The 14,871-nt window shown below is 39.1% G+C and overlaps 2 protein-coding genes across 2 annotated transcripts; both read right to left on the reverse strand.

Moving 5' to 3' along the window:
- Positions 1-5,062: 5,062 nt before the first annotated feature.
- On the reverse strand, positions 5,063-9,774 carry ASNSD1 (asparagine synthetase domain containing 1). The gene is made up of 3 exons (XM_054830455.1): positions 8,293-9,774; positions 6,509-6,690; positions 5,063-5,392 (listed from the first exon to the last, which is right to left on the reverse strand). The coding sequence occupies exons 1-3, from the start codon at positions 9,772-9,774 to the stop codon at positions 5,137-5,139; spliced, it is 1,920 nt and encodes a 639-aa protein (XP_054686430.1). The 3' UTR covers positions 5,063-5,136.
- On the reverse strand, positions 9,729-14,199 carry ASDURF (ASNSD1 upstream open reading frame). The gene is made up of 4 exons (XM_054830456.1): positions 14,015-14,199; positions 12,430-12,483; positions 11,801-11,876; positions 9,729-9,867 (listed from the first exon to the last, which is right to left on the reverse strand). The coding sequence occupies exons 1-4, from the start codon at positions 14,087-14,089 to the stop codon at positions 9,797-9,799; spliced, it is 276 nt and encodes a 91-aa protein (XP_054686431.1). The 5' UTR covers positions 14,090-14,199; the 3' UTR covers positions 9,729-9,796.
- Between the last annotated feature and the right edge of the window lie 672 nt (positions 14,200-14,871).

Below are 14,871 nucleotides of genomic sequence, written 5' to 3' on the forward strand. Positions count from 1 at the left end.
TTCACATGAGGGGGAAAAACCCCTCAACTCCACAGTCTCTGCTTGTTTACAATTTAAACCTTAGTTTTATATTGCTTTTGTAAGAATATTTTCACATGCTTGAATTTAAAGCATTTAAAAAACCCCGAGTGTCATTTTGATGAACAATGCTGGTTTTCATTTGTTTTTACAGAACTTCTGTTTCACTATTTACAGAAAAAGTAACTGCATTATACAAAATAAATAGTTGCTCAATATTTAGCCAGCAACCCTGTATGTTGCCAGCAACTGTACTACATGTACAGAACTTTAACTAATATTTGATAGTGAGTGTTGTTTAATCTGTTAAAAAAAATAAACTGGAATCAAAATACATTTTTTCTTTATTCCTCTCAGTATACTCAGCAATTTCAGTTAAGTAAATGCCAATCTGAAATCAGAAAGGACATCTATTATTTTAAAGACTATGCTATAGCATCTATATTACTATGTATGCACATTCCTTACCTCTTACCGCCAAATTCCATGACTGGAAGGGGGTTAATGTTCTCCACCTGGCACATCCATGTCGAACAACTAAGCCTTATAGCCTGATGCATGACAGGCAGCCTATGAGAAAACAGTTACTAATCAGCTGTAAGGATAGTGTACATCAATACCTGACTGCTTACATCAATTAAATGACTGATAGATTTGCAGCTTCACAAGCCTTACCAATGTTTGGCAAACAGGGAAGCCGAAGTACAACTTTTATTTCATTTCATGTTTACAAGTGCTTTGCCTCTTTATACAGATCATTTGTACGCGCCACAGCAAATTAAACCCGTATCTAATGAGAAGCATCCCTCGAGGAATAGTTTATACCTTCTCAGGTGAATTTGTTTTGATCATTTTTCAGACCGCTATTGTGCCATCCAGAAATGCCACCTAAAGCCTATGCTTTTTTTAGGGCAGTGCTGTCCTTATGATTAAGGTATCCTGTGCCAGCTTGAACAGTTCAGTATTAGCAGCAAAGATTCTTATAGCATAGTCATTTGAGAAGTAACTACTGAACTCTGTATTAGCCTGGTCTCTAAGAACTACTTAGATAACCAAGCAACAGCACAGTCTAGACAAACCTATTAAGTCCTGGAGCAAGCAGTTTTTTTCCTTATCTCTGATGCTAATTTTAACCAAGTACAATATTCTCTCATACTTTATTAGCTATAAAGACATGCACATGCATACATCAGCAAACTAGAATCATGATCTTTAACGAAATATCCTTTACTGATGGAGTACCAACATCAAACTCGGTTCCCCCATGGAGATAATAATACTCATTCTGTGCATATTGAAAATGTTGATGTTTGGTCAAAAAAAACCCAACAAGAACTACACCACTAAACAGTGGCAGTTCTCTTTCAGTTTTAACTCCACGAGATATAAAAAGATGTGAGGGGTGTTTTTCTTTTTTAGAAATAGCAATATGACAACAACTTAAAACACTAAAGTCATTTTTGTATTTAATATATAAAATATATAAATATATTATTTAAACATTAAAAATCTACAAGATTATCTAGAAAACACAAAAATATCTGTCAAATTTGAATTTAAAAAATTAGTAAATTTACAGTTTTATTAGAATATGGCTGAAGACATTTACTTAAATTGGGAATGTCCATCATCTTTTTAAACCCCAGTAAAAATAGAATTGGAGTTCATTAACTTGAGATACTCTATATTCCTGCAGATAGCTATGATTTTTTCCAGTTGTTTCCTCAGAAGCTTTTGCTGAAGAGCTAACCCCCGCTGCTGTCTGGTGTGTTATTGTATCCTAATGGGCCTCTGCTGATCTTATCACATTGGTGAACCTATTTACCACCTATTTACCACATAAATATATTTTCACGTAGCTCAACTTGTGTAGTGCCAAGTGTCAATTTAAATAGCATATTATCAGCATATTTCATAACACACATCGGTTTATTTCTGTACTGTTTGGATTCTAAGTTGGATCTTCATTCGTATTTTCATCACAGGTTCCTTCAAAATCATGTTCGTGAAACTATCAACTAGACCTGCAAATCAGGAATGAGTACAAAACTCTACAAGGTCAAATGAAACCTTTTATAATGTTATTGTATCCTGCCATAAAAATATGTTTGTACCACTTAAATGTAAGCATTATTCTTCAGTTTTAAAAATGTATGTCAGATGCACTTTGCTGTTGCATATATAACCTGACAGTTTTTATTAATACATGGGGAATTATTAGTTATATGTTAGTTAGATTCTTTTGTCTCTAACACCACCTTATATATTATATAACAAGCAACTAATTTTAAATCTTAATTATACAGACGTGGCAAATAATAAAACTATGTAAAACGTTAGGAAAAATATATGCACGTGTAATTAGAGATGTATTTTGAGGAATTCAGAAGTCTGGAGCTGTTGTTATTCTTAAAGAATGCTTCAGAGTACTGAGGATTTTTGAAAATCTGACCAATCACTTAAATACCACAGTGGAAGTTGAGCTCTTTTGGGAATGCATTACTTTACACTATTTCCTGTCAGCATATGATTTTGCATGAGATCCAATGATCTGTATTTTTTCGAGTAATAATCCCAGCCTGTTAGAATGCCATGTATAAACTACATACAATAGTAGGTTGTTGGTTTTTTTTTAATAGGGATGTTTTTGTACTCACCTCCTGAACAAAAATTCAAACAATATTTCCCTCTGTTTGGGTTTTCCCATCAGTATCAAGTTCATTTCAGAGCACCAGAGCTCAAAGACCCCAACACATTTATCTTTGGGTATATATGCCCCAAACTTCTGCCATGTAATCAGCACTGAATGAAATCTGTCCCAATTTTGTACCAATGTAGGCTGGAGGAAGCTGACAAGAAGTGCTGTGATATTAAATTGCATCTGAACCAATGGAAGGTTTAAACAGCAAAATTCAACAGCCAATTCTCTCAAAATCTGATGCACTTAATAATACAAGGGCATATCTGAATCCATCAGTGCTAGCAAAGTTGCTGCCTGGATACATAAATTTTTTAGCTGGCCCAGCAGTTGACTGCAAATCTCTACTGAGCACTATGTCATCTTCAGAAGCCAACCAACTAAAGGACGTGGTAGTAAGTAATTCTGGCTGCTTACTTTTGTCAGACTTCACAAACAAGGCATTAGTGTTTTTCTGTGCTACTAAGTTTGACAAGTAGGTTGCCTGATCATCATCAGCTCTAGGGAATGCTTTTATCAGGCCTGAGTATTCTTCAAGAATATTCTTCAGTTTCTAAAATACAATACTTAGAGAGGTTAACAAAAAAAGAGAGACAGTTATACTTAATCAAGAACTATACTAGTATTTGCAAGAAAACAATAAAGCTCTTAAGGACAAGATTAAAAGACAGTAACATTCCTGTAGGTTTTTCTAAAATATTATAGAATGTGATTTCAATACAGCAAGTATTTTAAAATGTCTTCTCCCCCCGCGCCCCAAACCAAACATTTGGTCAAAAACCTCTATAAATAATAATATGTACCATAAATAATAACAATAAATTAATTTCTTATGAATAACTGGATAAATGGAAAAGTTTGCCAGCATGAAATTATATTGTTTCTTTCTACTATCCTAAACTATTTAGAAGCCTTCCAAAATTATTTCTCATGTTTCTCTATCAGAGGCCACTTAGCTTGGAAAAGAAACTATTTGCCTAGGTATAAAAAGCACAACTTTTTTTTCTAGGTGACACATAACTTCTAGGAATACTGCAACACTACTACAGAGATAACAAATAATGAAGAATAGTCACATTTCGTCAGCCTAATGTTCCTCTTGGTCCAGTCTCCACTTGCTTTGGAGCACGACGCAAGAACTTTTGCAAATATCCCAGGGTAAGGTACTATGGAGTCAATTTTTCTCAGAGCACCAGTAAGAAATCTGCCAGTGCTTTGAAGCAGTCTGAAACTTAAGTTTTTGTAATAAATATTTCTTTACAGACTTGACAAATTACTTTGAAAACCTACTTACACCCTTAGAGATACTTTGTAGGAATAGATATATTATGCTTTGTATGAAAATAGATTTTTTTTTTCCTGGTATGATTTTTCCTTTCTCTACTTAATTGGACAAACATAAAAGCTAGAACTGGAAGGTAGCATGTTGAGTACTAAGCTCCAACCATACCAAAAACACCGGAGAGCACATATACAGTCTTTCTTACATTAACTTTGCAATCCTTCCATACACAATTAGAAAAACAAACGAACTCAAGCTTCTCTTTAGAGGAAGTCCATTCATTCTATTTCAACCCCATGATTGCATCCAAATACTCACCCACAGTGCCTTTTTTTTTTTGACATACCTTTTTTGTTTTGTTTAAAAAAGATCTTCCTTGAAGTACACAATGAATGGTTTGCATCTTCAGAAGTAAAAGTAGCAGAACTAAAGTTAAAAGGAGAGAAAGCAAGCTAGGGGAGCCAACGAGGGGCAAAGAACAGCCTGAAGGGAGCTTCCCAGTTTCTCTGGGAGCAGAAGGAGCCCCAGGCTGGGGAACACCAACCAAGCCAGCCCTGCAGAACCGGCCAAGGACTGGGAGGCTGCACAGGATGGCCCCAGAACACCAAGGGAGTGTGTGGGGTGTCTGTTTCTCAGGTAAAGAAAGGACGAGGAGGACAGATCTCCAAGAGGCGACAGGCCCAAGATCCTCAGCTCTTTTTGGCTCTGGCAACCCAGGCCAGCTCCTCACCGTGATCTCCCTTCTAAAACCGTAACCTCATAGCCTGAACCTCTCCTAAAGCACAGCTGCAAGACCATCCCTGTTTGACAACAGAGGAAAATCTGCTGTACTGAATTCAATATACGTGACATACTGGACAGATTCAATACGCTTTTTGTGACACATTTGTTAGGAAGAGTGGGAAAGCCAATCTCTGGCTATCCTCTCTTCCTCAGAGCCCACTATTCCCTTCCCTGGTGAGGATGCATTCATAGTGAGTCTCTAGTACAAGTACACATCTACATCTTTACTTTAAGGATCAATAATAATAATGTTCATGTGTGTAAAAGAACCAGACCAAACATGCTAAGAAAACTCCAAAGATTTACTCAATTTTCATACAGGATAAATGCAACATCTCAAGATGTAGCTTTATAATTAATCTACTGAAAATAACTTAAGTCTGCTGCATGTATCAGATGCTTTTTCACGGTTGCTTTCTAGTTTTGCAATCCGAGATCCAAACTGTACAGCCCTTTTTGGCAAGATGGTCGAGGCTGTAAGGCCCAACTCCTTGGCTGCAAGACGCAGAATCAATTTCTCACCAATTCCTCGAGGTAAAGTCAAGTCAGCTTTTTCTGAGATGGGCAGAGAATTGAGGAATGAAACAACATCTTCGTCAAGAAAAGGAAACCTAAAGGAAAGATATACATGGGGGAAGATCCTTTAAAAACTTCATATAAATAGTCTTGGTTTTTCCCTTTACCACGTGCAAAGCCTTCAGAGTCTGTGTCAATTCCTAACTCTAGATGTACCTTAAATGTTAGTGTCACAGTGCAGAGGCAAGTCTCCAAAGCAGTTACACTGTCTTGGAGAAAGAAAGCATAATAGAAGATGTTTAAACTCAGAAGCCTGGAAGTTTTCAAAATTCAAACAAAGAGTAAGAACAAGCATCAAAAATGTTTGGTTTATACAAAACAAAGACTATGAAGAAAGCCAGAAAATACAATGGAAGAGCAAGACAATTTTTAAAATAACACTTCTCAAGATAACTTTAAATATTTAAAAATACTGTGTGAAGCTACACTGTATCTTTGAAACAAAAATATTCACACAACAAATTCTGACAACATTCTGAATTCCAGGCATTCACATCTAATCACAAGCATGATTAACAGCATTGCCCATCCACCACTGCAACTGTTTTTTGCTAAACTGAAAATGTACAACTACGAACAGATTTGGAAAAACACTGGAACAAAGATCACGTGAAAAGACCTTTCATGCACCGAGTGGCCTCTGCTACTAGACAATAACTAAGGAATTTTTTGCAAGTTGGTGTTAGCATGGAGCAAGTAAACACAAAGAAAATGATTCTTTAACTATGCTGACTTAACAGCCAGGAAATGCAGAGGATATTATCATGCTTTTATTGCATGGACAGGAATACGTGGCTTCTATGTTATGTTGTCATTCTGCAAAGTCGTCCCCCAAACGACCACATCAAAACACTTGGAAGTTGTGTGGAAGACTGCTCCACTTAAAATGATAAAACCAACTTGATTTCACCTATTTCAACATCCGTTGCTGCTGCTCAAAACTTCCAGATGGAAATGCAGTGTTCAGGTTGCTAAATTTTAAGTAACTCTTCCACAGTACTTCTAAAGAACACCACAGTACACGTTAATGAAAACTGCAACTGAGCTGAGACACAATAAAATGCATAGAGGTTTCAATTAAGCTTTCTTTTGGAGTGTTAAAAGCAGAATCTAACTGGCAAAACCAGTTTTGCTTCATGTTAAAACAATACCTGGCTTCTTTTCCGTGATCACCAATAATCCTGTCATCTCTACCAAGATTTCTAGAAGAAATGCGATCTAACTCCATTTCAAGTTCTTCATTCAGACCCTCCAAGCCATGTTTTTTGAAGCAAACACGATGTCGAGAATACCCAGCAAGCTGTTCATCTGCTCCAATTCCTGTAAGCACAACCTAAGAAAACAGAATAAAAGAAATCTTTCTTAATATCAATGCAAGCTAACAGTATGTAACAGATCTTAAATGTTTAATTACATCTTAAGGAGAGCAACTTTAATACACATCTTCTAAATATAATACCTATCATGATGGCACGTGCCTTACACATTTGCAAAGCTTGAAACAGTTCCCAATAAAGTCATAGGAAACTTGAAGTAGGTTCACAATCAGACCTAAAAGTAGACACAAATATTTCTACCAATGCAAGGAAAAACCACCAAAGTAATGTTGTGTGCCTCACAAATACACCATTATCTCTCAAGAATGTTTTTGTTAGTTTCTATTACAATAAACAGCATTTAAGTGCTAGCCTTTATCAAAACAGTTGTTGCCACGCATTATGCAGTATGTCATAGGTTCTAGTCATCTGCATGCACACTCAGATTATTATTAATTTACCAGCTACTGAGTTAATAACTGTATTACACAAAATAAATGTGTCATATTGTTCAGTCTACTCAATGAGCACATAAAACGTTATCAAGAGAAAAACACTACTACATCTGGTCCATTACTGCGCCTTCAACAGCAATTCACCATAAAAGTGGAAGTCTCTTAACATAAACACTCAAGTGTGTTTTACTTATCTGACACCAACTAGAGGTCAACCAATTTTTGACCTGTGCACAGTAGTAAGTAACTGATGGGAGAATGACAATAACTCATGACCCATTTCAACATATTCTGGACCTAAGATGAATTTGTGTGTTTTGCAATCTGAGATGCACCTCCTCAAGTAGATCAGTCAACTAAATCAACTGTGTTCTAGAGCAGTAGTTTTTAAGCAAACTATCACGTTTGTTGGGATTTTTTTTGCTGAGTTTTTTGTGGTTTTGAGAGCTAGCTATTAGTAGAAAAGTAATAAAAGCCTCAAAAAGCAAAGGCAGTAGTGGACCGCAAACTCCTGAAATTAAACAGTTTATTCTTCCCTACACAAACCATCAGGAAATGAGAAATAAGAATCAAATTCCCAAGAAAATCATCTAGTTACTAAAAAGATTTTGCTTAATACTACATACATGAAAATAAGTTACAAAAAGAAAAGAACTACTTTTTGTAGTTCTGCCATTCAATCAGACTCTAATTACAAAAAATTCCAAGTGGTCATCTTTTCTGCCATTATTATTTGCTATTTTGTCACATTAATAGCATGCCTAAATAAGAAGCCAGTAATTTTACAACAGCTGGGATGCTGGCACAAAACAATATTACTTAATACTTCATTAATGTTTATCTCTAAATTTGTTAACCTATTCAGTTTGGATTGAATAGCAGTTACCCACTACTGGAGTTGAAACACTGAAAATGATTGTTATTTTTTTCCTAGTCACACTGTTGCTTACTCAAGCTTACTGAAAAGCCATACACATTACATGACAAAAGAACTGAATGCAGTTTTTAACTCCAGAATTACACAAAGATTATCAGTACAGAACTATTCTATGTTCTGCCACTGAATTTCAGGAGCCTTATGAATACTAAATATGCCTGTTGATTTCTGAAACAGAACTGTTTTTACCTTCACAGGTCAAGCATAAGGCAGAAAACAATCGGTACCTTTGCAGGACTTTTATATGGTTTCAGTTCTCCTCGGTTACTAATAAAACCCTCTCCTCTGGAAGCAAACCAAATTGCACAGCCAATGCTGTCATCCAAGACTGTATCCAGTGGATAAATTAAGTGATTAATGCATTGTTGTCTCATTTTTTTCAATTCCTCTAGTACAACATTAATTTCCACAAAGTTCCAGGTTCTTGAAGGGTTAATGGCTTCTAATTCTTTCAGTCCTGCTCTACCAGTGATTCTGTCTGGAACATCAAAGCAAGATAAATGAGCACCGGTTTTAGGATCAAGATCTTTATAACTTTCCTGAGGACAAAGCAAATCAAACGGTACTTGCTGGTTGCTATGTTTTTTAGTGGTACTCTTTTGCTTAGCTTCTTCTTTTATCATGAAAGCTACATTGAGAAGATCAATTGGTTCCTCCAAAGGCACGTGCTTATCAGCAAGGGCTGCAATAACCATGGAATCAATGCCACCAGAAAAGAGCACCGCAACGTGTGCTTTCTTATTAGACATGCTTGGAATTTCTCTTGTTTTCTGATCTTCATCTCTACAGACAGATAAAACCCGTCTCTTCACCGCTTCATTTAAAACATCAATAAATTGATGGACTATTTTTTTCTTGTGTTCCTCTGCAAGAAATCCTTGAAGGGTTTCTACAGAAACCATATGGATAACATTGCTAATATTAGTGCCTGAACATTGACCAGAAGCTTCAGAAATTGTTTTATTTAAGGGGATAACTGGTGCTCTGAGACATAATTTTGATTCATTCATCATGAGAGGTATGTGGTTTGGTAAGTCTTTTGAAACTTGGTCCAGAACATTATTGAATATTTCTTCAACTGCTTTCTCTGTGCAGCTGTACTTCCACGGAAACAATATTAAAGACAAAGACTTAGTTGTTGCACAAGCTTTGAGATCAATTTTGAAAATTCCAGATGCTGGGACTTCTTGCCATTGGTTACCTGATTCAGAATAAACACTTACAGATGTAAGACAGAAAGCACTCTCAACCTCATTAGTGAATTGCCAAAGCAAACTACGACGACCAAAATAATCTCTACCAAACCATAAACTGTGTCTAGATGCTTGATAATAAATAAAAGACCATGGACCCCGAAGTGATGAAAAGAGTGACAAAATGTCCACTTCACTATTGCACAGTGCAAGATGATGAAACATTACTTCAGTGTCATTCTCTAGATCTCCTACATGCACTCCATTGAAAATTTCTCCGTTCCAAAGAAAAATATTGTTATTCGCATCTTCCAGAGGCTGAGGAGTCATCGGTCCCCTCAAGTGAAGTACGTGGCCAGAAAACAGACATTTGTAAGAGAGATCAGAGTCAGTTTTTATCAACTGTTGGCTACTGTCTGGTCCTCTTCTTCTAAGACAGCAGAGTATGTCTTCGTTAAAGAAATCACAAATAGCATGCTGGCTACACAAGGTAACAATGCAACAAATACCACACATTGTGACTTTGAATTCAGATGGACTATTTCTTGATTTTAGTCTTTTCTGAATTTTCCATCTCCTGATGTGCCTTCTTTAATTCATCTAATGTATCTATGTAAGAGAAAAATACACAAATAATCAGTTTCATAAACTGGTAAGTTTATGAGTAGACAAGTTTAATAGTATATCCAAGAAATGAGTAACTCCAGCCACTTGTTCAATTAAAGAGATAAACATGAAACGCTACGTAACAGAATTGCTATAGTATTGATGTAACACGAACGTAGCTCACTGTAGCTGACTCCTCTTTAATTATACAAAGATTATGATTTTTTTTTCTTCCAAAAAAAGCCACGCTACAAGGATAAGAATGAGAGGAATGAACAACTATTGCCTATACAATCAATATGATTTACACATTTGTAGTAATAAGAAAAGTGAACAGTCAATTAAAACGTCAACACTATTAAATCAAAGGAAGAAAATTAAAGTAGCAATTGTTCATTCCATAAAATAAAGCTATACTTCTAAATTTATACATTTCTAATGTTTGTTCAATCATCAGCTTGCTTTATCATCCATTCTCCTATCTTCATAATCCCACAGATCCATTCTTTCTACTACCTAAAGATTTCTAGCTTAGCCTCCAGTTTAATGTGTCATTATTTTCGTTGTACTCATCCCATGCAACTTTTACACTTTTTTAAAATTTTTTTTTTAAGGGACAAAGCGCTATACAGCTTCTCAAAGGGTACTGAGAATAGCAACTCCTCTATGGGGCAAACATTCTTGCTCTTCCTACATCTTCAGCACTTGCTCTTTTGTCACATCCATATATATTGGGCTGGGCCCAAAGAGTTGTGGGGAATGGAGTTAAATCAGCCAGTCCAAGTGGTGCTCCCCACGGCTCAGTACTGGGGCCAGTTCTCTTTAGCATCTTTATTAATGATCTGGACAAGGGGATCAAGTACACCCTCAGTAAGTTTGCAGATGACACCAAGTTGGGCAGGAGTGTTGATCTGCTGGAGGGTAGGAAGGCTCTACAGAGGGATCTGGACAGGCTGGATCAATGGACCATGGCCAACCACATGAGGGTCAACAAGGCTCAGTGCCGGGTCCTGCACTTGGGTCACAACAACCCCAGACAATGCTACAGGCTTTGGGAAGAGTGGCTGGAAAGCTGCCCAGCAGAAAAGAACCTGGGGGTGTTGGTCAACAGCTGGTTGAATATGAGCCAGCAGTGTGCCCAGGTGGCCAAGACCACCAAGAGCATCCTGGCTTGTATCAGAAATAGTGTGGCCAGCAGGACTAGAGGAGTGATTGTCCCCCTATACTCAGCACTGGTGAAGCCGCACCTCCAGTACTGTGTTCAGTTTTGGGCCCCTCACTACAAGAAAGACACTGAGGTGCTGGAGCGTGTCCAGAGAAGAGCAAAAAAGCTGGTGAAGGATCCAGAGCACAAGTCTTATGAGGAGTGGCTGAGGGAACTGAGGTTGTTTAGCCAGAAGAAAAGGAGGCTGAGGGAAGACCTTATCGCTCTCTACTACTGCCTGAAAGAAGGCTGTAGCCAGGTGGGTGCTGCTCTCTTCTCCCAAGTAACAAGCGATAGGACAAGAGGAAATGGCCTCAAGTTGTGCCAGGGGAGGTTTAGATTGGATATTAGGAAAAATTTCTTCACCAAAAGGGTTGTCAAGCACTGGAACAGGCTGCCCAGGGAAGTGGTTGAGTCCCCATCCCTGGAGGTATTTAAAAGATGGGTAGATGTGGTGCTTAGGGACATGGTTTAGTGGTAGGCTTGGCAGTGCTAGGTTAATGGTTGGATTTGATGATCTTAAAGGTCTTTTCCAACCTAAATGATTCTATTCAGTAGAAACACTTTCACATTTATCCAACCCAGAATGACAAGCCTGTGTCTGAAGTCTACTTTCCATTTGATATATAGTTGGCAGTTTTTCATTTTAATATACCTTTGACATCATTAACAGCTACAAATACAGCTTTTAAATAGTTAACTATTTGATCAACTTTTACACTGCAAACTTACTTTTGCATTGAGATAACGTTTCTGTTCGGTCTACAAGGAAGAATATGTTGCTATTAGGTTGCTGCCTATAAACTTTCTGTAAAACAAAAGCAGTGCTGCATTAAATCAAAGCAACAAACTGTGGCAACCACACTGCAGCAGAAGCTGATGCAGGTTCACCAAGATACCCCTTCACTTTTATGCCAGGAGGATAACTTCTGCCCTGATAACACCAATATTCTGATGCCGTATCACCAAAAACTTTTCATGATCAACCCATGACTATTCTGCATTTCTCTTTTCCTCCTACATGAGAGGTCACATTCTATTTTAAAACACATACACATGAAAAGTAAGAATATCTCATGCAGTCTTCTGATCAACTCAAACACCTTAATGAAATAACTCAGATAAAACATAAAAAGGCAACCCCCCCCCAACAAAGTACTGTGTTAAACTGTGCAAGTGTACATACTCAAATCATTTGGGAGACAAATTATTCTAATAACAGCAGGCCACACATCTGTACTAAAATCTGTACTTAAACAAATTAAAGACAGCATGCTCCAATTTTTTTTCCCCTCTTGTCTCTATGCTTCTTTCTCTGATGCTAAAATGAAACAGTCACAAGCAAATTTGTAAATACTTACACGGTTCTTCTTCAAATTAGAAAGCTCATCAACTACAACCTTCTGCTCTTTAATCTGAAAGGCAAAAGATGCATTTCAATTTAATTATTAAAAATAAATGACTGTTTTATAATCCTGGTGGTAAACGTGCTTACTGATATTTTAAGACAGCTACATGCATATATAGTTGCTGTTCTGTGAATGAACCATTGAAGACAAAGTAGAAGTAGATATAAAACGAAATACTAAATATCCACTCTAGAAATGTGTGACACATGGATTGATGTTTCTCCTACCCCTGAAAGCAATCACTACTGGGAAGTCAGAGTACCTCCAGCTATTTATAATCAGAGATCACATTTTTTCCCCAGAAGAAAAGAAAATATGCAAACAACTAATAAAACATCAAATAACTTTAGAAAACAAAATTTAGCATAATATCTACAATACACCTTATAATCACAGGTATTCTCCAGATTCAAAATTAAACCAATAAAACCCGAAAACCCTAAAACTGTATTAAGAGCCATGGAAGCCTTTCTACGGCTCTGGAGTTTTGCACCAAGTTCCTTAGTGGGATTTACCGCTCTGTTCAACAGAGGTGGCAGGTATTCCCATTTGCTTTTACAATGACAGCTGTCAATGCTAAAAAGCAATCAAGAGGACTGTCATAAAAGCCAACAAATAGAACAAAATCTTGTCATCAGACACATAACGCTTTTTGTTAGAAACAAACAATATGGTTTTGTTCTTCCTTTGTGTCTCCTGGAATGGGTGCAATGGTAGAAAGCTGCCATGGAGCTTGGTTAGCCAAACTGAACGTGGCATATAGAAAAGACAGCTTTTCCAGCAGCTACATCCATATCTTATATTTACAATTCCCAGAGACAAAACAGCAGTGTCATCTTTTGCTACGGACTAAACCAGCCACTTAAGTATAACAGAAATTACGACCTGCAATGTTGTTATGTCCTAAGCTTTATAGCTTCCCAGGCAATCGAGAATACCAGTACCTTCATATACTATGGCCATAAGGAAAGGAAGTCATTTTTTGAGAGAAAGCAGTTCCATAGGACTTGACAGACTTCATACTAAACAAAGCTACTGGCACCACGAAAAACAGAGCAGATTTATTAGCGCCTGCCTCTGTGACTGAAATCCCTTAGGACTTCTTGAACAGATACAGCCTAAGTTGATACTACAGAGAAAAACGTCACTGCGACTCACCTGACATTTCAAGCTCAACTTGGAGCATTAAGAACCAGAAAAACAATTTGACAAGAAAGCTAACAGCAACACCGACAAGCGCTCGCTACACGACAGCCGCTCTCCTCCGAGCCCTACGACGAACGCCCCGTACCACAGGAGCCCCAGACATGACAGGACTCGCCCTCTGCTCCACGCCGATCACACCCGACGTTACAGGCTTCGCGGGGCCGCCGCCCCCCCCACGCCTAGCAGCACGGCCCTGGACGTGCCTCAGCCCGCCCCACGAAACCGAGAGCACCGCAAGGATACGCGCGGGGAACGGGGCCTCAGGCGCCGCCGTTAGCCGCACCGCGGCCCTCTCCTTCCTCCCTCCCGGCAGCAGGCCACCTCAGCTCACCCTCCGGCTCAGCTCCTCCTTGTGGCGCAGCTTCGCGCTCTCCCCCTCCTCCTGCCGCGGCGGGCGGCCCGACATCCCCCCGGGACTACACGCACAAACCCACCGGCGGCCGCAGCGCCAGCAACGGCAACGGCAGCGGCCCCACGCGCACTACCTCTACCGGGCGCAGGGAACCACCACAGCGCATGCGCACGTAGCCCGGCGGGGGCGTGCGCGCACGCACGCACGTGTGCGGCAGGACCACGCGCAGCGCTAATCAGCAGGCGTAACTGAGCACGCGCGAGCCGCTAGGCGCGAGCGGGTGGGGCGGGGCCGTCGCCCTCGCACCTGCTGCGGCAGCCGTTGGCGGTAACGGATAAAAAGGTTCGCTCCTCCCAGTACCGGCCTGCCGGCCGCAGGGGCCCTGGGACTGCCCGGGGGTCGGACGCTCGCGGTGAGCTCTCACCTTGCCCGCAAGGGCATTGGCAAGGCCAAAGTGAAAAAGCTGCTTGGAATGAGGGCTGGAAGCTGGGCCTGGGAGGGGGGGGGGGGGGGGGGGGAAGAGAAGGAAGTGCTTTGCGTTGGAACTATTTGGTGTGGTGGTGACCCTGGGCCACAGTCAGGCAGCTTGCTCTAAAACAGACTTAAGCAAACTGCTTAAAGAGGAGATATTCCAGAGGAGGTGTGAAAGGTATAATAATAATAAGGTATAATAAAGGTATTTTGGAGGAGATATGAACTATATAATAATTACATATAATAAAAGTATGTTTTCCTCTTTAGTAGGATGGTCTTTATTTCTTTGTTTCTTCTGTTCTACTGTAGATGTATTGCAGTAATGACCTCTGTCTTCCTGTCTTTAAACATGTCATGGAAGA

This window comes from Grus americana, chromosome 6, assembly GCF_028858705.1.
Source record: "Grus americana isolate bGruAme1 chromosome 6, bGruAme1.mat, whole genome shotgun sequence".
Taxonomy (NCBI): Eukaryota; Metazoa; Chordata; class Aves; order Gruiformes; family Gruidae; genus Grus; species Grus americana.

Bases quoted from the DNA above. Each gene is read 5' to 3' on its own strand.
- ASDURF (XM_054830456.1), bottom strand. From the start codon at position 14,089: ATGTCGGGCCGCCCGCCGCGGCAGGAGGAGGGGGAGAGCGCGAAGCTG. The intron at 12,484-14,014 runs GTGAGCTGAGGT...TTTGCCTTTCAG, and splicing joins AGGAGGAGCTGAGCCGGAGG to ATTAAAGAGCAGAAGGTTGT. The intron at 9,868-11,800 runs GTAAGTTTGCAG...TCTCTTACATAG, and splicing joins AACGTTATCTCAATGCAAAA to ATACATTAGATGAATTAAAG.
- ASNSD1 (XM_054830455.1), bottom strand. From the start codon at position 9,774: ATGTGTGGTATTTGTTGCATTGTTACCTTGTGTAGCCAGCATGCTATT. The intron at 6,691-8,292 runs GTACCGATTGTT...CTGTTTTCTTAG, and splicing joins CATATAAAAGTCCTGCAAAG to GTTGTGCTTACAGGAATTGG. The intron at 5,393-6,508 runs GTATTGTTTTAA...TCTTTCCTTTAG, and splicing joins GATCACGGAAAAGAAGCCAG to GTTTCCTTTTCTTGACGAAG.